The sequence below is a fragment of the Panthera pardus genome, unplaced genomic scaffold (genome assembly GCF_024362965.1).
Source record: "Panthera pardus isolate Hobbes unplaced genomic scaffold, ASM2436296v1 HiC_scaffold_11, whole genome shotgun sequence".
Taxonomy (NCBI): Eukaryota; Metazoa; Chordata; class Mammalia; order Carnivora; family Felidae; genus Panthera; species Panthera pardus.
Genome location: NW_026526666.1, coordinates 99165840 through 99189148, shown reverse-complemented (window position 1 = coordinate 99189148; position 23309 = coordinate 99165840). Strand labels below are relative to the sequence as shown.

At 51.1% G+C, this 23309-nt stretch overlaps 2 protein-coding genes across 2 annotated transcripts in view; one reads left to right on the top strand and one right to left on the bottom strand.

The window, feature by feature from the left end:
• DFFA (DNA fragmentation factor subunit alpha) overlaps positions 1-23309 on the bottom strand; it is a 244621-nt gene that overhangs the window by 190118 nt on the left and 31194 nt on the right. The window lies entirely within an intron of this gene.
• Positions 99-17130, top strand: PGD (phosphogluconate dehydrogenase). The gene is made up of 13 exons (XM_019461349.2): positions 99-229; positions 823-898; positions 1449-1628; positions 4089-4154; positions 5782-5900; positions 7853-7922; positions 10143-10277; positions 12178-12367; positions 15296-15426; positions 15629-15762; positions 16129-16228; positions 16384-16506; positions 16598-17130. Exons 1-13 carry the CDS (start codon positions 222-224, stop codon positions 16715-16717), a joined length of 1452 nt encoding a protein of 483 aa, XP_019316894.2. The 5' UTR covers positions 99-221; the 3' UTR covers positions 16718-17130.

Below are 23309 nucleotides of genomic sequence, written 5' to 3'. Positions count from 1 at the left end.
GAAGTGGGCGGGCCTGTTTGCCTCAGGTGGTCTAACAGGCGCCGGGAAGGGCCAATGGCGTGGTGGCACAGCTCCGCCCCTTCCTCCCGATTGGTCGGCGCCGGAAGGCCGCGGCCAGAGCCTGGGGGCCGAAGCAGGAGCGGGACTCCTCCTCGGTCGCCGCTCCGCGCGCTCTCAGCTCTCCGGATCTGTCCGCTCCTGCCCGGTCCGTCGCCGCCGCCATGGCCCAGTGAGTGACGGCTCGCGGACCGCCGGGGAACTTTACGGGGGCCGGCGAGGAGGGCCGAACCTGCCTGAAGTCGCTTTGGCCCCGGGGGTCGCCGGAGCACGGCCTCGTGGCGCCCGGAGCCTCGGACCTTCAGGGTCTCAGCCCCTTCGGGCCCGGGCCCTCTACCCTTCGCGGCGGCGCCGGGCGGATCCCCCTTTCTAGAAAGGGCCGGGCGGGAGGGAACCCGCGTGGCCGAGGGCAGCCGGGGCCCGAGCCAGGAGGGGAAGAGGCTGGACAGTGGGCGGCTGTGCCTGCAGGGGCTTCTCCCCCGTGTGGGAGCGGGGACACCCGCAGTGAGCACGGCAAAGATTGCATGCCCTCCTGCGTGCAAGTCTAGTTGATCTCAAGAGAACTCGAGGTCCTTTGAAGTGGCAGAGGGCAGGGTGGCCTGGAGGCGCATGCCTGGGTTCTCAGGGGTAGGAGAGAGTAGGGGGACAGAGGAAATGGTAAGGCAAGGTATTCATAGCAAAAGCTAGGACACTCTGGGCCCCTGAGTTGGAAGGGATTAAAGTGGAACCGACACATTTTCTTTGTTCCTTTTTCCGGTCTTTTAGAGCTGATATTGCACTGATTGGACTGGCTGTCATGGGCCAGAACTTAATTTTGAACATGAATGACCATGGCTTCGTGGTAAGTCAGGAGGGCACACTCTTGTGGGTTCTTGGTGCACGGAGGCTGATTTCAAAGATCCTGTACAATCTGGAACTTAGGTCTCTTCGTATATGCCCTGTTGCTGCTTAGGACGTTTTTTGCAAAGGGAAAGAGAAGCACCAGGTCACATGCGGTGTGGGAGGGCCAGCTCTGCAATCCTCTGAAGGACAGTCTTGCAAAATAGATGTCAGTTCTGTAAGCCTGGATAAACTTACCGGATGTTAAGTAGGAGAAATCCGGCTGGGTGTATAGAACTCTACCTTTATTGCCTAATGAGAACGGGGGGAGAGAGAGAAGTTTAAATAGTTATAAACACTAAAGTGGTTTCGGTACAAAAGATAGCAGTTTGCAGCAGCCGCTTCCTAGACTTGATTGAGTCTCTATCAGCTAGTGACAGACTCTAGCCTGATTTGCCTCGGGCAGTCACCCTTTGCTTATATTCAGTTCCGTGCCTTGGGGTTCACTTAATCCAGGCTCTGAAGGTCTTCCGTGTCCTGAATCTCCTAATCAGACCTTTTCGGCCTTCTAGGTTTGTGCTTTTAATAGGACGGTCTCCAAAGTGGATGATTTCTTGGCCAACGAGGCAAAGGGAACCAAGGTGGTCGGAGCACACTCCTTGGAGGAGATGGTCTCCAAGCTGAAGAAACCGCGGCGCGTCATACTGCTGGTGAAGGCTGGCCAAGCCGTTGATGATTTCATTGAAAAACTGGTGAGGCCAGCCCTGCCCCCCCAGCTGCTACTAGTGGGGCAGCTTTTCTCTTCCCGTAGCTAGATCTCGCTTTTCTACTTAAGAGATTTTTTTTTTTTCTTTTTCAATTTCTGGATATGAACTGCTCAGTTCAAACAAAACTGCTTCAATGTCTCAGCGTTCGTCAACTTGGCACTAATTTAAGTGACAGCACATCCTCAGATGGTAATGATTCCTTAGGCATGAGATTCTGAGGCCACCGAGAGACGAGAGACGTTGCCATAAGAATTCATTAACAATGGGGACAGAAACCGTAGTCTTGGTCTCTGTCTTTGGTATTCGGAAACACAGTTTTGGTCGTGGTGTTACGTGTGTTTAGTGCTATTCGCTAATAAACCTTAGTGTCTGAAATTTAGAAGTCGGTTTTTTCTTGACACTTAAAGTGTTGTATCGCTTAATATAAACGATGAGGTCCCCTTAGGGAATCCTGGGAACTACATTCTTTCTCAATGATTTGTTGGCTCTAGCAAGTGTATCTTTTTTGCAAGAAAAAAAAAAAAAAATGTGTGTTAGGGCTGGAACGGCCGTGCTGGGGCAGATGGGTGACCCGATGCCAAGTGTCCCAGAGAGGGCCTCTGGGAGGCGGGCCTCTGGGAGGCAGGCCTCTGTTACACTTCTGGCCCTGATTATCAGCCAAGGAGGGAGTGTTTTGTGTAGGTGCTAACCCTTGTTCTGTAACACATTATAGTCTGATCCCTCTAGATTTTCCCCTGCTGTGCGTCATCAGGGGGTGGTGGGTCTGTCCCCTCACAGAGGGGCTGATGGCCACCCACCCACTGGGATGACTGTGGGAGAGGAGGAGCTGATGGGGACAACAGCCTTTTCCCCTGGGAATGTGCCCAGCACCATTTGGTTGAGGCACCGTAGCTGTGAGCTGTTTCTGGGGCACCTCTGGGGCCCCTTCCCTCAACATACCTCACCGACAATCCATGGAGACAAGCTCACGGCCAGTGCCCTGCAGCCTCGGGGTGCTATTTCCTCCAACAACGAAACGCAAAACCACACACAACATATGGACGAAGGGGCACCCGTGGAAATAACTCATGAAGCTACTCAAAAACAATTCTACGGTAACATCTCTGAAAAAACCCCGAGGCATTAGCTGTCTGGAAGAAACGTTTCTCGGTGAGAAATGTAGTGCCAGGAAACAAAGGCAAGGGGTGAACGTTCCTTTTCTCCAGGAGCAGTGTTAACAGTGGGGGCGACTCCACAGGGAGAGGGGTTTGTAACCAGCGTGCTACCATGAAAGACAAAAATGACCTAGAAAGGAAGAACACTGTGATAAGGGAAGGACATAGTAAGCTTTTTGTGTAGCAAGATGCTAAGCTGGTCACGATTAGCGACAGAACGGATTGGAAAGTGGTAGCTTAGTCTTCAGCGTAAGAAAATACGAAGTGAGGTTCAGTGAAGCCCTGTGTGGGGGTGCGGGGGGGATGTGGACTGAATGATAAATGACCAAGCCAGCCCAGTTGTGTTCTGTAGGAAGATGTGCTAGTTCGAGGTCCGGTCTCGTCCCGCCGTCTCCAGACGGGGCTGATCATCTCACTCACTCAGGCACCAAACCACCTGATGTCTGTTCACTGGACCCCTACTCTGCCCTGTGCAGAGATTTTATAGGACGTGATGTAATCCTTCAGAACGAGCCCTGTTCCCAGTGTTTGGGAATGTAAACGAGCCAAGGGCACGCACTGGAAATACAAAATCTTTCAAGTAGGTTTTGGTTGTTGTCAAATTTAAAATTTTTTTTTTTAACGTTTATTTATTTTTGAGACAGAGAGAGACAGAGCATGAATGGGGGAGGGTCAGAGAGAGAGGGAGACACAGAATTCGAAACAGGCTCCAGGCTCTGAGCTGTCAGCACAGAGCCCGACGCGGGGCTCGAATTCACAGACCGTGAGATCATGACCTGAGCCGAAGTCAGACACTTAACCGACTGAGCCACCCAGGTGCCCCTATTTCTCTTTTTTTTTTTTATGTTTTTATTTCTTTTTGACACAGAGAGAGACAGAGCATGAGCAGGGGAGGGGCAGAGAGAGAGGGAGACACAGAATCTGCAGCAGGCCCCAGGTTCTGAGCCATCAGCCCAGAGCCCGACGCGGGGCTCAAATTCACGGACCGTGAGATCATGACCTGAGCTGAAGTCGGACGCTTAACCGACTGAGCCACCCAGGCGCCCCTGGTTGTTGTCAAATTTTAAAGAGAACCATCTTAGTTGTGGGGAGGTCTGACTGGGTTGCTAGCCCTAACCTTTCATGTAGGCTCCAGCCGTAGCCACGGAGAAGATTTTTGAAAACGAAACAACATACGCTTTTAGACTGGATTTATTTGGGATAAATTCTTGTTTGTATTAATTGCTCGAGGTGCATTCTGTTTTTGTCTTTCATTTCTTTGGCTCACCTTAATGCTAGCGTCTGGTTACAGGTACCATTGTTGGACACTGGTGACATCATCATTGATGGAGGAAATTCTGAATACAGGGATACCACAGTAAGTATTCTCCAGTCCAAATTCTTCCTGGTTCTGGGAACATTCTAGAAAAAAGTATCAGCACTGTACATGTGATAAAAGCATGGACTGTCCTGTAGTGCTGACTCTGGGGCTTGGTGCTGACGTTGCAGTTCTTGGCCTTTGTTTCTGCTAAGACATACCTGATGGAATGAGGCCTCCTCAGTCATACATGTAACTCAACAGGATGACTTTTGCTTGGATACAGCAGGCTGAGAGTTTGTGCTTAGCTCTTTCCTACTGTGCCACCAGCCCATGGTATGTCAGTCGGTGTGCAATGTGGTTGAGAACCACGTCCTTTTTTTTTTTTAATGTTTTATTTGAGAGAGATAGCAGGGAAGGGGCAGGGAGAGAGGGGGACAAGAGGATATGAAGCCGGCTTTGCACCGAGAGCAGTGAGCCCGATTCGGGACTTGAACCCATGAACCGCGAGATCATCACCTGAGTGGAAGTTGGATGCTCAACCAACCAAGTCACCCAGGTGCCCCGAGAACCACGTCTTTACTGGCCTCATATGCTAGAAGGAGTTTCTGGAGGATCTGAAGTGCTGAGTCGGGGAAGTCGTATTTGTATTAAACTCTTTTGTATCATTTTTTAAAATGCTTTATTTGAGAGAGAGAGAGGCAGAGAGAGGGGGACAGAGAATCCCAAGCTGACAGCAGAGAGCTTGATGCTGGGCTTGAACTCACAAACTTTGAGATCATGACCTGAGCCGCAGCCAGATGCTTAACCAATTGAGCCACCCAGATGCCCTGTATTAAACTCCTGATTGAGTCTTACGGTAACTGGATCTTATAGTAAAATGAGAATGTATGTTTGGCTTTATTATTTCCATTTGGGGGAAGGATAGCTATTTATTTTATTTTGTTTTGTTTTATTGTTTTCTTATTTTATTATTATTTTTTTAATGTTTATTATTTATTTTGACGGGGGGACAGAGAGAGGGAGAGCATTCCAAGCAGGCTCCTTGCTGTCAGCACAGAGCCGGATGTGGGGCTCGATCCCACAGACTGTGAAATCATGACCTGAGCTGAAATCAAGAGTCGGGACACTTAACTGACTGAGCTACCCAGGCACCCAGATAGCTATTTTAAACTTCTGTGGAGGGGCGTCTGGGTGGCTCAGTTGGTTGGATGTCTGACTTCTGCTTAGATCATGGTCTCACTGTTTGTGGGTCAGCTGTGCTGACAGCTCAGAGCCTGGAACCTGCTTCAGATTCTGTGTCTCCCTCTCTCTGCCCTTCCCCCACTTGCGTGCAAGCACGCTCTCTTTCTCTCTCTCTCTCTCAAAAATAAATAAACATTAGACTTCTGTGGATTGTTTTTTTTTTTTTTTTTTTTTAAAGTAATCTCTGCACACGACATAGGGATCAAACTCACGATCCTGAGATCAAGAGTCACATGCTTTACTGAGCCAGCCAGGCACGCTGGATTTTTTTTTTCTAACTCCCAAACTGAGGGGATTAAATTTCTTGAATGATCAGGTTATTCTTGGATCCTTGGGTCATTTCATGTCCAGTGTGGGCTCTCCATACATGTCTGATACCTCCTCTCATTCATTGGGAGAGAACTTTATGGAAGCATAATGAAATTAATTTTCTCTCCTGTAGAGACGATGTCAAACCCTCAAGGCCAAGGGAATCCTGTTTGTGGGGAGCGGAGTCAGTGGCGGAGAGGAAGGGGCCCGCTATGGCCCCTCACTTATGCCAGGAGGTGACAAAGAAGCCTGGTGAGTATCGAAGGTGCCCCACTTCGGCACAAGGGAGGCCTGAGCCGGGAGAAGGGTGAGCTGGGGACACTTCTGGCACCCTGACCTCCGTGGTGCCTGAGTGTCAGAGATGCTGGAAAGGTTTCTTTGATCCACTCTGCTGCTTTGACATCATACACGTGCATATTCTCTTTTGCCTGTTTACTTCTGTTACTCCCTCCAAGACTGATCTAGAAATTCTAAATAGGCTTCCAGAGTCCAGAGGCTTTAAGGAAGCTGTTCGCATAGCGTCCTGTGCACTGTTTGGACTTAGAAGTAAGGTCTGCCTCTGTAAGTGATGTGCGGTTCTAAGATAGCCGTGTATTTAATAATTGTGGGTAATGGGAAAACCTGGCAGAGCCTATTTTGTCCCTGGGAAAGCGAGGTGGACATTTTTTATTTGATTTGGGGCAAAAACACATTTTACACTGTTTGCTGTGCTTCATATAAGAGGAGGTGTTGGCCATAGAAGGGGAGGTGTGTTGGAGATGTGAAAGAAGGGGTGCATGAGGCGTAAGGGTGGGGGGTGAGCGGAGAGAGAACCAACACAAACAGATGGAAGGGATAATCCCACCTGCCGTTGACTGAGGGCAACTCCCCCTGCTGTTCAGACCGCAGAGAGAGAGAGAGCCAGACAGAGGGAGATAGCTGAGCAGAACAGAAGCAAACAGAAAAGGAGGATCCTTTTCAGGGAGGCCTGACAAGGTACCATTCTTTTCTGAATGAATTTGACTTCCAAATATGCTACAGTCAGGTGTTAAAGAAAACATGTTCAAACCTAATTCCCAGAGGTGAAGTGTTTTCCTGGGGCAAGTTATTCTTTCTGTTACCTCTCTGAGGAGTAAGTTTGGAGATTCTTTTTTTAGTTAAAAAAAATTTTTTTTTTGGCAATGTTTTCTTTATTTGTTTTTGAGAGAGAGACAGAGTGCAAGTTGGGGAGGGGCAGAGAGAGAGGGAGACACAGAATCTGAAGCCGGCTCCAGGCTCCAAGCCGTCAGCACAGAGCCCATTTCTGGGCTTGAACCCACGAACCATGAGATCATGACCTGAGCTGGAGTTGGTCACTTAAGTGACTGAGCCACTCAGGCGTCCCAAGTTCGGGGATTCTTTTAAGTAAGTTACATCTAGAAGTAGATAGAAGTCTTCCTGCTTCTGAGAAGCTTATGAACATTTACGTGGGGGTAACAGCCCGGCAGGCTAGACACGCAGACATGACGCAGGAAAGTATTTGATATGCGCAGGTGCCCTGCATTTCCTCGCACCGGCCTGGCAGAGGTGCAAGTGACGCTGTGACCTGACGTGCTCCCCGTGAAATCAGGAGAGTTCTCAAGCTCCGCATGTCACTGTCTTAGCCCTAATCCTAAGCGTTAGCTTTGCGACCCCGTCAGTTCTGTGTCTTTGCCAAACACTTCTTGCGAAGGAGCCTTTAGTGGTCAATAGTGAGGAGAACATAGGCGAGAAGCCCCGTGAGGTAACCTATCCTCGTACAGGAGCAGCAGAAGGAATGAAGAACACCCGGTTTTTCTCTGAATAGTAGTGGGCGCAACCCCGGGAGGTCCTGCGCGGTGCCACCAGGCAGAGCCGGGCTGTATCTGACCACACGCACCCGGGCTGGGAGAAGGGCTGTCTACAGGACCATCCCTGTGGCCCACCTTTTGGAACCACAGCTTCTTTTGATTGTGCAGAAGAAATTTCTCCTGATGCTTTGATGCTTCCTCTGGCCTTTCTGTCTGTCCGTCTGTCCGCTCTAATCACAGAGCCCGCAGCCTCTGACAGGTTTCCCTCGGCACTTCTGGCACATTCGTTACTTTTTTCCACCTCCCATTCAACCTCTCCATTTGAACAAAATTGGGGGTGGGAGGATAGTCCTTGAGTACCTTGAGATCTCAACCCCTCTCTTTTCAGTAGCTAAACTACACGGTTCCTTTCCACAGGCCCCACATCAAGACAATCTTCCAAGGCATCGCTGCAAAAGTAGGAACTGGGGAACCGTGCTGTGACTGGGCAAGTTCTGGCTACTCTTTCAAGCCTGCTGGTAACATGGGCACAGGTGTCGCGAAGTGCACAGAGCCAGGACGCCCGTGGTGGCAACAAGCGGCTCAGATGTGAAGTCACGAAGTCGCTAGCAAGCTGAGGCCTAAGATGCTTGCCTGTGTTACATGTCCTTGCATCTTAGCTGAACATTCAGAGCCTTGAGGCTGATGTTAAAAACAGCCCTCCTCGATTCATCTGAAAGCCGGGTTCTTTAAGAAGGCACAGCAAGGATGAGGGGAAGTGAGGTTTGTTTTAGCTGTGTGGCTTCAGGAAAATGACGAAGATGTCAGAGTCCAAAGGGGCCCTTGTCTGCCCACGTGGAAGAGGACTGACTGGCTGGTGCTGTCAGATATCCTGGCCCCGGCCGTGGAAAATCTCGTACCTGTAGCTTGGGATGCAGGTGCCCTGTGCTTGAACAGAGCACATTATGGCCTCTTGCCTTCACGAAATGGGAGGGAGGCCCAGGCTCGTTCATACAGACCTCTCTTCCGGCATTTTGTGTTGCTACTAGAATAAGTTTTATCCCTACTGCAGCCTCAGTCCATACCGCGAGGCTGGGAGACCTGAGCTGTAATTCTGGCTCTCTCCATTAACTGGGTGATCATGAGCGAGTCAGAAAATTCCGTGGGCTTCAGTGTTCTTGTCTGTAAAACGTGGGGGGTGGGCTGGATGACCGCTAAGGTCTCTTTAGCTCCTAATCCCCTTTGTTAGTTTGATTTCGTCCCAGGGAGGTAAAGGGTGGAGATGAACCGAGGACTGAGGCATATGAAGAATGGGGGGGGCCTGACCACGCCCGGTGACTTCAGCTGTAGCACCCACGCTGGTCCGTACATTTTCACCAGTGGTCACTGTCTGCTTAGGGTAGAGAGAGGCTGGGCCGGATTTGGAGGGCTGATGATTTTCTCCTTAGTATGAAGGACTGGGAAGGGACCTCTTAACGCCTTGAAGGTCAATTACTACAGTAAAAGTACAGCGACAGTCACTTCTTTGTAGATACGCTTAGGATAGAAGCGTCAAGAATTCTGTCCTAAGCGTATCTACAGATACAGATACTGGCCCTGAGGTGTCTTGATTGAGTCTTTCCGTAGCCTCAAGGCTTTGTCTCGGGATACTGAAAGAACTGGGATAGATCCTAAAAGCAGGCACTCCTTAGTTCACTTGTGAAGTCACAGCCAGGATGGGGTGAAGTAAGATGTTACTCATCACGCTCCTTAGCAGCCACAGAAAGTGTCACAGTCAGCAGGAGGCAGGTCACCAGTGGAGACTCAGACCGTGGAGGTCTCTCTAAACGTCAGCAGTACGGATCCCGGCGGTGACAGCCAGGATAGAGCGTGCTCAGGTCCAGCAAACACTGGCTCCAGCCGCAGGTAGGTGCCTGTCGTGGAGACGGATGCACCTGACCTCAGAGCCCGATGCCCCTGAGTACTGACCCCGACACTCCCTTTGTTCTGAGTCCCCGCCCACTACACAATTTGCAGATTATTTGGCTTCCCCCGTAGCTTATCTGCAGGGACAGAGTGTGCCGGCCGGACTCACACTTGTAACTACTGAGATCCATAGTTAAGTTTCTCACCCTCAATTCATAAACTGGGACTCTGACTATATACATCTTGCCAGCTTTGTTAGAAATCAGTGTTTTTTGTCAACTGTGAGACCCTGGTGAGGACACATTTCTGGGCTTCCGAGGTGGAGGGCCAGACCTGGGATCTAAGGTCACTTTACCCCTTGGTAGCCACTGGAAACACCTACGACACACTTACGTATTTTTAAAAGTACAAGGGATTTAATTAGCTGACTTACTGTAACCCCCGGTCACCAGGAGCATGGTGACCTCAGGAGGAGGAGGAGGAGGTCTTTGACTCGTGGCCAGGGCTGGGGGCGAGGGGCCCTGAGTAACAAGGGAAGGTGGGAAATGCAGGTAAAGGGCTGGGGGTGCCGGCAGTGAGTTGAAAGGTGTGGAAGAATCTAGAATGAATTTAGAGTGAGTTTGAAGTGACACGGGGCTGGATTGAAGCTTGTATTGAGTTGCTCCATAGTGATTCTTAATTTTAAAAATACTACAGATATTTGCTTCATCGCTGTCGTTCCTTGTCTGGGGAGGGAGCCTGGCGAAAGGGTTTGATGTGGGCTTTTCTGGGCCGTTCCTCTGGGGCCGTCTCTGAGGCCTCCTGGTGCCCGTCCCTCTGACAGGTGGGAGATGAAGGAGCGGGACACTTCGTGAAGATGGTGCACAACGGGATAGAGTACGGGGACATGCAGCTCATCTGTGAGGCCTACCACCTGATGAAAGATGTGCTGGAGATGGGGCACGACGAGATGGCGAAGGTGAGTCCCGGGCCCTGCTGCAGGTGCGGCAGGCGGGCCTGCTCGGAGAAGGGACTTGCTGGCTCCAGTAAAGCCTCCCTCCTCCTCCTTCCCGCGGTCGTGCTGCTGGCAGGATGGACTCAGCCCGGTTGGAGGGAAGCTATAAGATGGGAGAGCTCGTCACTGAGCCGAACGTCCCCAGGGGATCTTGGTGGTAACCACTCCCACTGTTTACTGACCCTTTTTTTTTTAAGCTTATTTTTAGAGAGAGAGAACAAGAGAGCAAGTGCATGGGGCCAGATGCAGGGCTCGATCTCACGAACCATGAGATCATAACCTGAGCTGATAGCGAGTCGGCTGCTTAACCGACTGAGCCACCCAGGTGCCTCTCTTTTTTTTTTTTTTTTTCAAAGATTTTATTTTTCAAGTAATCTGTACACCCAAGGTGGGGCTTAAACTCAAAACCGCAAGATCAAGAGTCGCACACTCCACTGACGAAGCCAGCCGGGCACCCCGAGAAGCTTGCTTTTCTGGTCAGGTTGGGACTGGCTGTTTGGCAGTTAGTCAAAAAAGTTAGCCAAAGTGGGGAAACAGAACACCCCCCGCCCCCACCCCGATATTTTATTATGAAGATGTGCAAACATACAGCAAAGCTGAAAGAATTCGGTAGTGAGCACTTGTGGGAACACCACCCTGATTCTTTGCTTAGCGTTCCACTACGCTTGCCGTGTCGATTATCTGGCCAGCCCTCCGTCGGTTTGATCTTTTACAAATACGTTTCAAGGTAAGCCTCAGTACTCTGTTCTCTTCAGCATCGTTGACGAGGCAAACACTTCTTTTAACTGAAAATACGGGAGAGCACACTCATCGCCACTCCCGCCCTTTTCTCTAAATGTGTCTCTCCCGGCTCGCATCGTAGTCCTTTCTCATCCAGAATTTCTAGTTCCAGTCACTTTGAGTGGAGCGTGATTTAGAGACACTTGTGAGGTACGCACTGCAGAGTCCTTCCAGATTTTGTACGGTTTTTCCTCCTGATGTTTAACGGTGTCATCCCCACTTTGCTTTACTGACTGAGCCACCCAGGCACCCCCAACACAATCTAACTTAGTTTTCATAGAAATAATGCTTTTTTTGTTGTGTTCATATTTCATTGGTTTACTTCAAACTTAATACATGTGTTCAATGAATACATAGAAGTGCTTCTGTCCATGCTAGGAACTGTTCTAAACACTGGGGATGTGACAGTGAAAAAAACCCACAAAGGCGCTATCCTGCATGGAGCTGGGAAGACACAATAATAATTGCATAGACAATAGAAAACTCAGGGGTGTGGCACCTGGGTGGCTCAGTCAGTTAAGTGGCCCACTTTGACTCAGGTCATGATCTCACGGTTCATGGGATCGAGCCCCACATCAGGCTCTATGCTGGCAACATGGGGCCTGCTTGGGATTCTCTGTCTCTTTCTCTGCCCCTTCCCTGCTCACGCATGTGTGCTCTCTCTTTCTCTCTCTCTCTCTCTCAAAAACATGAAAAGAAATAAATAGATGAAGCCTGCTGGTGGTACCTGTTACAAAGAGAAGGAAACTGTTGTAAGGGGTAGATATAGATCAGGGGAGTGGGGAAGGCCTCTGAGGAGGCGATGGTGTGGGGCGAGGGGCGCTTGCCTCGGGGGAAAGAGCTGTGCTGGCAATCGGAAGTCAGCATAACCGGGTGGAAATAGATACAACTGCCTCCTGGGGAGCAGAGAGCTCAGTCGGGGAGCAGCGTTCAGGCACATTCTTAGAGCCTGTTGGCCTCACGTGCTGAGCAAATCGTGAGCATCGGTGAGCATTCGCAGAGGAAAGCAGTGAGCCGGTTAAGGGGGCTTCTCCCGTGTGGCCCTGGTTTCTCTCACACTGTTTCCTCTCACGTCCTGCACTAGGCATTTGAGGAATGGAATAAGACCGAGCTCGACTCGTTCCTGATTGAAATCACAGCCAACATCCTCAAGTTCCAAGACAGCGACGGCAAACACCTGCTGCCGAAGATCAGGGACAGCGCGGGGCAGAAGGGCACAGGGAAGTGGACTGCCATCTCGGCCCTGGAGTACGGCGTTCCTGTCACCCTCATCGGTAAGGTGCGGCTTCCACCTGGAGCCTTTTATCTCATTGTTTTGCTCTTGACGTCCTCCTGGAAAATTGGTGTAGACTGGCAGCTAAGGAGCGGGTCTTTGGACAATGCGTGCAGCCCTCGTCAGCCTCCAGAGCGCGTTCTGCTCTTCTGGTGTGCGAGGCTGACGTTGTTCAGTCTCTTCCCGGTAACCTCCTCTCAGTCATACGGACTTTGAGATACATTTGGAAATTCTTGGCTTTCTTCTCCAGTTTGACCTTTGGGATAGCTTTTTGTTTTGTTTTGTTTTTTAAGTTTATTTATTTATTTTGAGAGAGAGAGAAAGAGAGCATGAGTAGGGGAGGGACAGAGAGAATCCGAAGCAGGCTTGCACTCTCAGCGCAGAGCCTGACGTGAGGCTCGAACCCATGAATCATGAGATCATGACCTGAGCCAAAATCAAGAGCCAGAGGCTTAACCGACTGAGCCACCCAGGTGCCCCTGGGATAGTTTTTGTCTTAGTGATTGAACTGTAGTCGGCGACCTCCATGACTTTCTAATGGGTCAGATCACTGTAATGAAGTTTTTCATACAAAAGTTCAGAGAATAACATAAGCTTATGTACTCAGCATTTATTAATATTTTGCTGAGGTTCCCCCCCCCCGATATTTTAAAAATAAAATACTGCCTACACATTTCAAGTCCTTTAACATTGTTGTCCTAAGTTCCTTGCCCTTCTTGTAGAAGAAAGCCACTGTCCTGACCATTGGTGTGTCTCCTTTTCATGCATGTTGTTTGTCTTATAGCCGTGAGCTAAGCCTCAAACTCAAAAAGATACAGGGCGAAGGAAATCATAGAAAGCAGAAATAGAGAACAAATAATGAGGATTAATAAAACCACAAGTTGGTCCTTTCAGAATAAAATAGCTACATTTATGGCAAGAGTGAAAAAGGAGAACGGGGTGCCCGGACAGCACCTTTTAAAAGGTGTCCTTTTAAAAACCCAACAAATTAATTTAAAAAAAGAAAAGAATAAAACAAGGGGTCTAGTGTGTGTAATGAAAGGCTGATCTTTGCTGATGGCAGAACGGCTCCCTTTCCAATAAAACACCGTTTCCTCCTCACCCTTCCGGTTAAAGGTTGTCTTTCCCTCCCTGGCCTCCTCCCTCCTTCTGATATCCTGATTAATTATGGCTCCTTGGTGACAGTGAGCTGGGGCTGTGAGACATCGTAAGGAGAAGCAGGCAGAAGGAAGTGGCCGAGGTTTAGCAAATCTGAGTGTTGCCTGGGCTGGGGACCAAGGGGACAATAGCTGGGAACAGTGTAGTCATCACTGACCCAAATGGGAGAGTATTGCGGGCTCAGAAAGGATCCCACTCTCTTGTTTGAGGGACGGTGTACCCCTTCTGCCCGGCAGAGGCAGGCCAGGCTTAATCCCCGGATGGGCACCGTGTGTGTTTGCTGAACTATCGGGGAAGTAAGTCTTCGGGCTGAGCCTTGAGTAACGCCGAGGGCTTGCGCCACACTGGCCTCCTGGTGCCAGTGGCCTTGCACAGATACTTCCTCCTGCTTGTGCCGAGTCATTGGGTGTGTGCAGGCCAGGGGGCTGCCCGGGGACAGAAGGACAGAAGGACTACCCAGCGTTCTCGAGTGTGTGTGGCTGGTACCCTTTCCTCAAAAACAAAGCCCTTTGTTGGTCCCCAGAGAGTTTACTTCATTTTTGTCTGCGGGGAAAGGAATGGCTAGAGGAATTCTTCTAATTAGAGAACTTGTCAGTTGAGGGGCGCCTGGTTGGCTCAATCGGTAAAGCGTTTGACTTCCGTTCAGGTCAGGATCTCGTGGGTTCGAGCCCCGTGTCGGGCTCTGTGCTGACAGCTCGGAGCTTGGAGCTGCTTCCGATTCTGTATCTCTCTCTCTCTCTCTCTCTCTCTGCCCCTTCCCCCCCCTCAAAAATGAATAAACATTAAAAAAAAAAAAAAAAGACCTTGTCGGTTGAGCAAGTAGTCTTTTATAAGGGTTAGTTCTTGAAGATACTAAATGTCTTGATATGAAAATACCTTTCTAAAATGTTTTTTAGTCCAGTGAAACAAAGTTGTGGTGATTATAGATGTACTGGAAACTACATTTTCACAAATAGAAAATGGAGTGTTTTGAGGGGTGAGTCTAGGTTACTTCTCAGTGTTCTAGTGGTTTCACACGACCCCCCGTGTGCAGGCAATGCCGCCATAGTTGAGCCTCCTACCAAATTCTGAGGCTGCCTGTTATTCGCTAGTTTTTGAGGGGTAGCGAGTGCTTTTAAAGTAGAGTCTTTGATGAGCATTTAAAAATTAAAGTCCTCTCAATTGAAATTGAAATTTGACTTGGGGACCAACAGAGTAATTGTGACTCATGGTGGCTTTACCTCCTCGCTTTTTCTGCAAAGCTCCCCATTGAGTTGCATGTTGATTTTTGTGGTTGATGCCTACATTATGTTGGAAGATTGACTTGTTTGTGGAGTTTTAGTTTCCAAGTCAGCTGTCTAGAGTTTTGTATAAACGTTCTTCCTGGGGCATCTGGGTAGCTCAGTTGGTTAAGCATCCGAGTCTTGGTTTTGGCTCAGGTCATGATCTCACGGTTCCTGGAATCAAGCCCTGAGTTGGGCTTTTTGCTGACAGGGCAGAGCCTGCTTGGGATTCTCTCTCTCTCTCTCTCTCTCTCTCTCTCTCCCTGCCCCTCCTCTGTGCACGCTCCCTCTCTCTCTCTCTCTCTCTCAGTAAATAAATAAACTTAAAAAAAAAGTTCTTTCTGAGCCATGTTAGATTTTGTGGCCTAAGACTGAGACTTCCGGCTCTTTGTACAATTGGAGATCCGGCTCCATTTCTATTTTTTCCTCAACTTCTCGGGCTTACGTGTACTCTTTTCTGTCCAGTTTTACGTGTGAACTTCGGTAACGTTATCCTCTCTCCCACGTAGGAGAGGCAGTTTTTGCTCGGTGCTTATCATCTCTGAAGGACGAGAGGGTTCAAGCCAGCCAAAAGCTGAAGGGTCCCCAAAAGATCCAGTTTGAAGGTGATAAGAAATCATTCCTGGAGGACATTCAGAAGGTGGGGCCCGCTCCCTGGCAGTGGTCGTGGTTGGCGCCTTGGGTGGCAGTGGGGGTGGTAGCGGCCCGTGGAGATGTGGGAGGCCCCGGGTGGGGGCGGCAGAGTCCAGCCCCGTCCTGACACCGCTGTCCGCGCCAGGCCCGGCCCTGCCCGCGGGGTGGACGTGGCTAACCGTAGCTCTGACGGGTCCGTCGTTCCGTAGGCCCTGTATGCTTCCAAGATCATCTCGTACGCGCAAGGCTTTATGCTGCTGAGACAAGCCGCCACAGAATTCGGCTGGACCCTTAACTACGGTGGCATCGCCCTGATGTGGAGGGGGGGCTGCATCATCAGGAGGTAAGTGCGGGGACGCGCCGCGGCACCGTGCTGGGAGTCGCGGCCTTGCACCTGGGGACGGTTTCCCTAGGATGTGCGCGGCCAGTCCCCTCGCTGGCGACAGGACGGGGTCGGCTGTTCTAACTAGACTGTCTACCCTACTCCCTTTAAACTGGTTCTGGGAGGACGGTCATGCCCTCTGGCCTTGCCTCGTGGGATGTGGGCTCTGTTTTCACTGAGCAAACAGCCGGCTTGAAGGGATAAGGAGAGTAACTCTGTACCTCGCGGGCCGATGTACCAGCTTCCGGCTTACTTCCCTGCCTTCTGGCAGGCACTGAACGCGCGGAGGTGAAGTTTCATTGGTTTCTTCCCTCTTGCTTGTTTCAGCGTGTTCCTAGGAAAGATAAAAGACGCATTCGATCGGAACCCACGCCTTCAGAATCTACTACTGGATGACTTTTTTAAGTCTGCTGTTGAAAACTGCCAGGTAGGTAGCCCAGAGCTGGGCGGTGTGGGAATTCTGCCTCACCGGGCTTTGTGTTTCCCTCACCAGCATCGATGCCCGTGAGCGTTGTCATTTCAAATGGAACCCGTTCTCCTCTCTGGGGGCTGACCCGGAGTCTTTGGCTCTTTCTGGCTCAGGACTCCTGGCGGCGGACGGTGAGCACCGGTGTCCGGGCGGGCATCCCCATGCCCTGCTTCACCACCGCCCTCTCCTTCTATGACGGCTACAGACACGAGATGCTGCCCGCCAACCTTATCCAGGTAAGCTTTCGGAGCAGGTGGTAAACATCGACACGGCCCGAGGGTCCGTGTCCCCGTGTTATCCCAACCCGTCCAATTCCTTGTTTTCCAGGCTCAGCGGGATTACTTCGGGGCTCACACTTACGAACTCTTAGCCAACCCCGGACGGTTCATCCACACCAACTGGACAGGCCACGGTGGCAGCGTGTCGTCCTCTTCCTACAATGCCTGACCGGACTGGTCACCCGCCACGAGTCCACAGATTGGGACATTCCACTTGGCCACACGACACCGCTTACGCAGCCCTCTGCCCCACGGCCCACTGCGCGGACCCTTTAAAATAAAGTCTCACGAGGGACTCCTGAAAAAGTCAGCACGAGTTTACTTGTAACGTAGCTCTTTGAGACCCGCCATGCCCTCGGCCCCCGCCCCTTGGGGCGACCCGGAGGTGACCATGTGCGCGGTACCTGTGAATCAGCTCTGCGTGGCACCTGTGGTCGGGGAGGCAGCGCAGTCTTCCCGGCTAGAGGCGCATGTGGATGGGAAGGGTTTCTGTGGAGTCCGCTCAAACTGGAACCTTTGTGTCACGTAGTAGAATTCCCAGTTTTCTCTACTTAATAAAAGATACATTCTATCTGTGCTTCATCTGCAGACTCTCCAGGAGCCTCACCTGCCACGCTGAGCCATCATCCCCCTTGGCAGACAGATCTGCAGCTGGTTTCCTCACAGTTGACTCCCATTTGTTTCCTTCCAGCCTCGTTTACTGTTTCCTCTCCGTTTCCTTTAAAGACTGTAATATAAGAAACAGACCAAAGTTAGGGTAACGATTGACTCGGGGAAGGACCAGGAGGCCATCGGGGGCTGAGTGTGCAGGGGGTGCGAACGTTTCCCCGGGTCGGGCGCTGGGCCCTGGCCGCTCACAGGTGCAGTCTTCATGGCTTTTGTCACTTCATCCCAGATGTTTTAGGAAACTCCACTTAAATGACAGTGTGGGCTCAGCGTGCCCCACCTCTTTCTGTTTGTCCCTAAGCCAGGCCCTGGGTTTGGGGTGGGACTTCTGGCGACCTAAGCCTGCCCTCTGAATCAGACCTTTTTACTTTATCTTCTTTACTCAAGAAAAAAAACCCTGCCAGCAAATTCTTACTGATAGTTCTGTGGCCTGGGGCCAGTGTAATTGTTTTATTCCAGCAGCTTAACTCCAGAAAGAATTCTGTGGAATGCTTCAGAAAGTCCTGAGAGGATCCTAGAATAGAGCCAGAGTTTCCCTGTTTTGACAGCTGGTGTCTATAACCTCAGCTCTGACCTCTTCCAGAAAAGCGCGGGGACAGGCAGGGGCTGACACGGGAGGCGGTCCTTTTCATGAAATGTTCCACTTTTGAGACTCAGCCTGGATGTGAGTACACAGCGAGACTGTCCCCCCTCCCTAATCACACCTTTAAATATAAGAGGTGCTGAGTCACTGCTCATGACAGGGTTCTTTTTTGAGGGACGTGAATCACTCGGTGCAGCTTTTCTCACAGGTGAACTATGGCCACTTGTGCTTCTAGAATGGAGAGCGAGTGCCTTCAGAGAGAAGCACTAGCGAGGCGTGGGAGGTTAAGGGCCAGAAGGAAAGGAAAGGAAAGCTGGACTGTCCAGAAGAGTGCTTGAAATACTAGTGATGCCATCTGACAGAACACAAGCCCCTGCTCACCGTCTGGAAGCGGAAGCCTCAGCTCCAGGCCCCTTCACCGGCTAGCTGTGGAACTCTAGGCCAACTATTTTCTGTCTCTGGCCTCAGTTTTCTCATCTGTAAAACAGGATGGTAGTACCTGTCTCCTCAAGGCTATTTTGAGCATTTGCAGAGCAAGAACAGACCAAGATTATATGCTTGGCACATAATCACCTATATGTGGCATTATTACCACTTCCGGGTGTGTCTGTCCCCGACGCAGAGGGATTTCTGAGCGCTAGAAACCAGATTTATTTTTCAGCACCCAGCAGTGAGTTCACTCTGCAAACCAGTCCTCAGAAGGTTCCTGGTGGGGCTTCTCTGTGTGCTGCATGGCGGGAGGGGGGGAGGGGGGGTGTAGGTCACGTCAAACATCTTCCAGGCCAGTGGAGCTCCTCAAACTGTGAGCCCCCACCCCCGGGGGTGGATCTGGAAAAAAAGGGCAGCTTCTGATTCAGCAGGAGAGGGGTGCTGGGGGGTGGCCCCATGCTGTGCATTTCTTTTAATTTTTAATGTCTAGTTTTGAGAGAGAGAGAAAGCAAGCACAAGCAGAGAGGGAGGAGAGAGAGAGAATCCCAAGCAGGCTCTGCACTGTCAGCACAGAGCCCGATGTGGGGCTTGAACTCATGAACCATGAGATCATCACCTAAGCTGAAATCAAGAGTCGGACGCTTAACCGACTGAGCCACCCAGGCGCCCCTCCATGCTGTGCGTTTCTCACTAGCTCCCAGCTGAGGCCACCCTGGCCACTCGACCACGGAGCAGTGCTGGAGCGCGGCAGGAGGGGCGTCAGTGCAGAGTCAGGATGCCTGAGCACACACGCCCTCGCTCTACTAACTGGCGCCGTCCCCGCAGGTAAGTTCTTTAAACTCTCTGACTTGACATTTCCTCATAGTTAAAAACTACTTCCCGGGGTGCCTGGGTCACTCGGTTGCGCGTCCAACTCTTGATTTAGGCTCAGGTCATGATCCCAGGGTCGTGGGATCGAGCCCTGTGTCGCGCTCGATGCTCAGCTGCGTAAGATTCTCTCTCTCTCTCCCTCTACCCCTCTCCCTCACTTGCACGCTAAAACAAAAATAATAATAAAAAAGACACAACTACTTCCCTAGGTTAGTGGGATGATAGATGAGATTATACAAAGTCCTTGGCACGGTACCTGGCACACAAGGCATAACAAAAGGAAGTTTTTACTGTCAAAGAATACAACGGTCCTTTGCCTAGGTCCTCGGGGGGGGGGGGGGGGGGGGCGAGACTTTTTACTATATATGCTTTCATGCTTTTCGAATTTTACATCCCATGACCTACTTGAAAAACGTATCAGTGAAAACTCTTAGCTCTAGTAAGGGCAGCCCAGCTTACTGGGTGGGAGCCTGGGCCCAAATCCCAGCCCCACCACGGACTCACTGTTGCCCCACACGTGTCTAAACCTCTGTACCCACGCGGTTTTCCATTCACACAAAAGAGGTGATGACAATACCTACCTCACCGAGTTCTTCTGAGGACGAGGTCAGTGCCCGCCGCGTAGTGAAATACTGTTGGTGGGTTCACTATTACCCAGCTCCCGTGGAAGGTGAGGTAGTCCACAATTCTGAAAGTGATGGAGCTGGTCTCACAGGGGTCTGTCCCCGGACCACGCAGGGACAGTCTGGTGGCTATTCTAGCAAAGGGCCTCCCTGGGCAGAGACTGCAGGCCTATTAATGACTTCAGCCACAACTTCTGCTTTACTTGGGACACAAAGGGGTCGGGTGGTTAGAAAGGTGTATGGATCAGATAAGGGAGGGGACAGGGTTTCTCAGCCAAGAGACTTTAGGCAGGCGACTGACAAGTGTGCATTCTTTGAGGTAGATGTGGAGCCCCTCCCTTTAGGAGGCATAGAGAAGTCTCCAGGGTGGGTGTAGATGCGTGTACTGTGTTTAGTATGGATGTTGGCACATGTGTGTTCACTGTCTAGGAATCCTATATGTTGTTCCAGTTATTCCTGGAACTACCCTAAACTCAGTGGGAGTAATAAAACCATCATTACTACCCTAATCCTGTGGGCTAGGTTAGGAACTGGAAGGGCCCAGGGGGTATAGCTCATCTCTCCTCCACAACATCTGGACCTCAGCAAAAAGACAGCTGGTGGCCACGGCTGGGATCACTTGGACGTGACCGTCCTCTTCATGCATCCGGTGGCCGCTGCTGGCTGCTGGCTGGGACCTCAGCTAGGGCTGCAAAACCTACTTGTGGCCTCGCCACACGGCCGCCGTCGGCTGCCCCGCTTCACGGCAGCCTCGGGCTGGGCTAACTTCTCACGTGGGAGCACAGGGCTCCAAAGGTGAGGAATGTCCCCGCTAACAAAGCAGACGCTGGATTGCCTTGTAAGACCTAGCCATGGATGCCACAGGGCGTTATTTCAGCCCCACTGTATCGGTTACAAGCAAGTCATAGACACCCCAAATTCAATGGGTGGAGGGCTAGACTCTACCTTTTTTTTTTTTTTTTTTTATGTTTACTTTGAGAGAGAAAGAGAGTGCACATGAGCAGGGGAGAGTGCACATGAGCAGAGAGAGAGGGAGGGAGAGAATCCCAGGCAGGTTCCGTGCTGACAGCATGGAACCCGACGTGGGGCTCGAACCCACGAACCCTTAGCTTGTGACCCGACACCGAAACCAAGAGTTGGACACTTGAGTGACTGAGCCACGCAGGTGCCCCTAGAGTCCACCTCTTCATGGCGGAGCGGCAGTGTTCTGGAGGAACACAAGGGTCAGGAGACACTGGCTCTATGTTTTGAGCGAATATGATCTGCCACATACGCTTCTTTTGAAAAAGACAGTTGGTTACACGAAGTTAGGAACTCTGGCCCTACCTGCTAGTGTTCCTGAGTTCTCACGCCGTATACATGGCACATACTGGAAAGTAATAACTGAGTGTGTGCCAGGCACTGTTTTATAATACAACACCCCCCTGAAGCAGGTGCTACCGTCATCCCCAATTCACAAATGAAGTTCCCGGATGGTTAAGTAACCTGTCCAAGGTCACGTAACTCCTGAGGCACTGGAACTGGAACAATGGCAAGCTGCTGCCAGAATCCGGGCAATTAACCATTAAGCTCTTAATGCTCGAAGTGTACAATTCACTTATTCACTCGGCCACTGGCATACTTACAGTATACCCACTGTGTGCCAAGCACTGTGACGGGACCGTGTGTCAGTGGTGAGAGAAGATGAAAAGTCCTGACCTCATGAGCTTATAGAATCTATACTACAGCTAATGGAAATTGATTTTTTTTTTCCTTGAGAGAGAGAGAGAGTGGGGGAAGGGGAAGAGGGAAAGAGAATTTTTTTAATGTTTATTTATTCTTGAGAGAGAGTGTTAGCGAGGGAAGGGCAGAGAGAGAGAGGGAGACAGAATCCGAAGCAGGCTCCAGGCTCTGAGCTGTCAGGACAGAGCCCGACGCGGGGCTCGAACTCACGAGCCGTGAGGTCATGACCTGAACTGAAGTCGGATGCTTAACCACCCAGACGTCCCGAGGGAGAGAATTTTAAGCAGGCTCCACGCTCGGTGTGGAGCCTGACGCATGGCTCAATCCCACGACCCTGGGATCATAACCTGAGCTTAAGTCAAGAGTCGGAGGCTCAACCGACTGAGCCACCCAGGCGCCCCGGAGACTGATTTTTGAACCAGCAGTTTGTAGCGCATTTATAGGGGGAATAAATGAGGACTGTTATTGAGCTAAGTATTCCTTGTACCCTATTTGATGCAGCTGAAAAGGATCCAGGGACAAATGTCCCTGTCTTATCTCTGGTGAGGGCGCAGACTCCGATGCCAGCCTGCGGACACTGGACTCTTACCACTTCCTGGCAGGCTAACCTCAGGCAAAGTTCTCTCCCCTCTGCGACCTTGTTCCCTCACGTAGGAGATGGTGGATCTGCACCTACCTCTGAGCAGCTGAGACCTAACCCAAGCGGGGTGCCTAGAACCCAGAGGCTAGTAACCCCAGGGTTAAGGTGAGGGGGGCAGATCACCGGCAGGAAGACCCGCCTTGTTCCACAACGTGGCACAATGCTGACATCTAGTGGCCAGTTGACGTGGCTGGTTCTTTCCCGGGCAAAATTGTTCCAAAGGAACAGAGCCATTTTCTGTGACGTAATGCCTCAGCTCCAGGCCTTCCTCTTCAGACTCTAAAGTGCCCAGGTATTCCAGAAGCTGCTAGAATAATGTATTTTTGGCCCTGGGAAGCAACTGCTTTAAAATGAGACATCATGCAAGGTACAAAGCACAGAAACTGCCCAGGAGAAGATGGTTACTATTTCTTGTGCCCTTTGGTGGGGCAACTTAGGCCTTGAGACCACTCTCTGAAGTTAGTCCCATACTTCTCACTTTATAAATGCAGGAACTGGGGCTTGGAGAGGTTCTGTGACTCACCCAGGGTCACAAAGCTTGTGAAAGGGGCCGGGCCCCGAACCCAAGGTCTGGGCCTAGGCTGGAGCTCCCCACCTGCTCCCAGCCCACTCCACACCCCCAACCCTTTTCTTTCCTGCTGGAGACCAGAGAGCTGCAGCAGCGGGGAGCAGGGCGACAACCGACCGGCAGAGCTCGGCCTGCTAAGGCACAGCTGCAGATCAGGGACATCCCGTGAGAGGCCTGCCCTGCATGACATCGGGGACCATCCCAGGGGACTGGAAACTGGAATTCTCTCCGGGAGCAATGGGGAGAAGAGGCCAGAGGCACCTGTCATCTCAGATGCAGTAGAAATTGACCAGGGGCGCCTAGGTGGGTCAGTTAGTTAAGTGTCGGACTCTTGATTTCGGCTCAGGTCATGATCTCACGGTTTGTGGGATCGGGCCCCGAGTCGGGCTCTGTGTTGACAGCACGGAACTTGCTTGGGATTCTCTCTCTCTCTGTCTCTGCACCATCCCCACTCGTTTTCTCTCTCTCTAAATAAATAAATCTTTAAAAAAAATAAACAGGACGCCTGGGTGGCTCAGCTGGTTGAGCGTCCGACTTCGGCTCAGGTCATGATCTCACGGTGAGTTCAGGCCCTGCGTCAGGCTCTGTGCCGACAGCTCAGAGCCTGGAGGCTGCTTCAGATTCTGTGTCTCCCTCTCTCTCTGACCCTCACCCGTTCAT

Excerpts from the sequence above, each read along its gene's own strand:
- PGD (XM_019461349.2), top strand. Across the intron at positions 1,629-4,088 it reads ATGATTTCATTGAAAAACTG|GTACCATTGTTGGACACTGG; the intron begins GTGAGGCCAGCC and ends GTCTGGTTACAG. Across the intron at positions 7,923-10,142 it reads GGGAACCGTGCTGTGACTGG|GTGGGAGATGAAGGAGCGGG; the intron begins GCAAGTTCTGGC and ends TCCCTCTGACAG.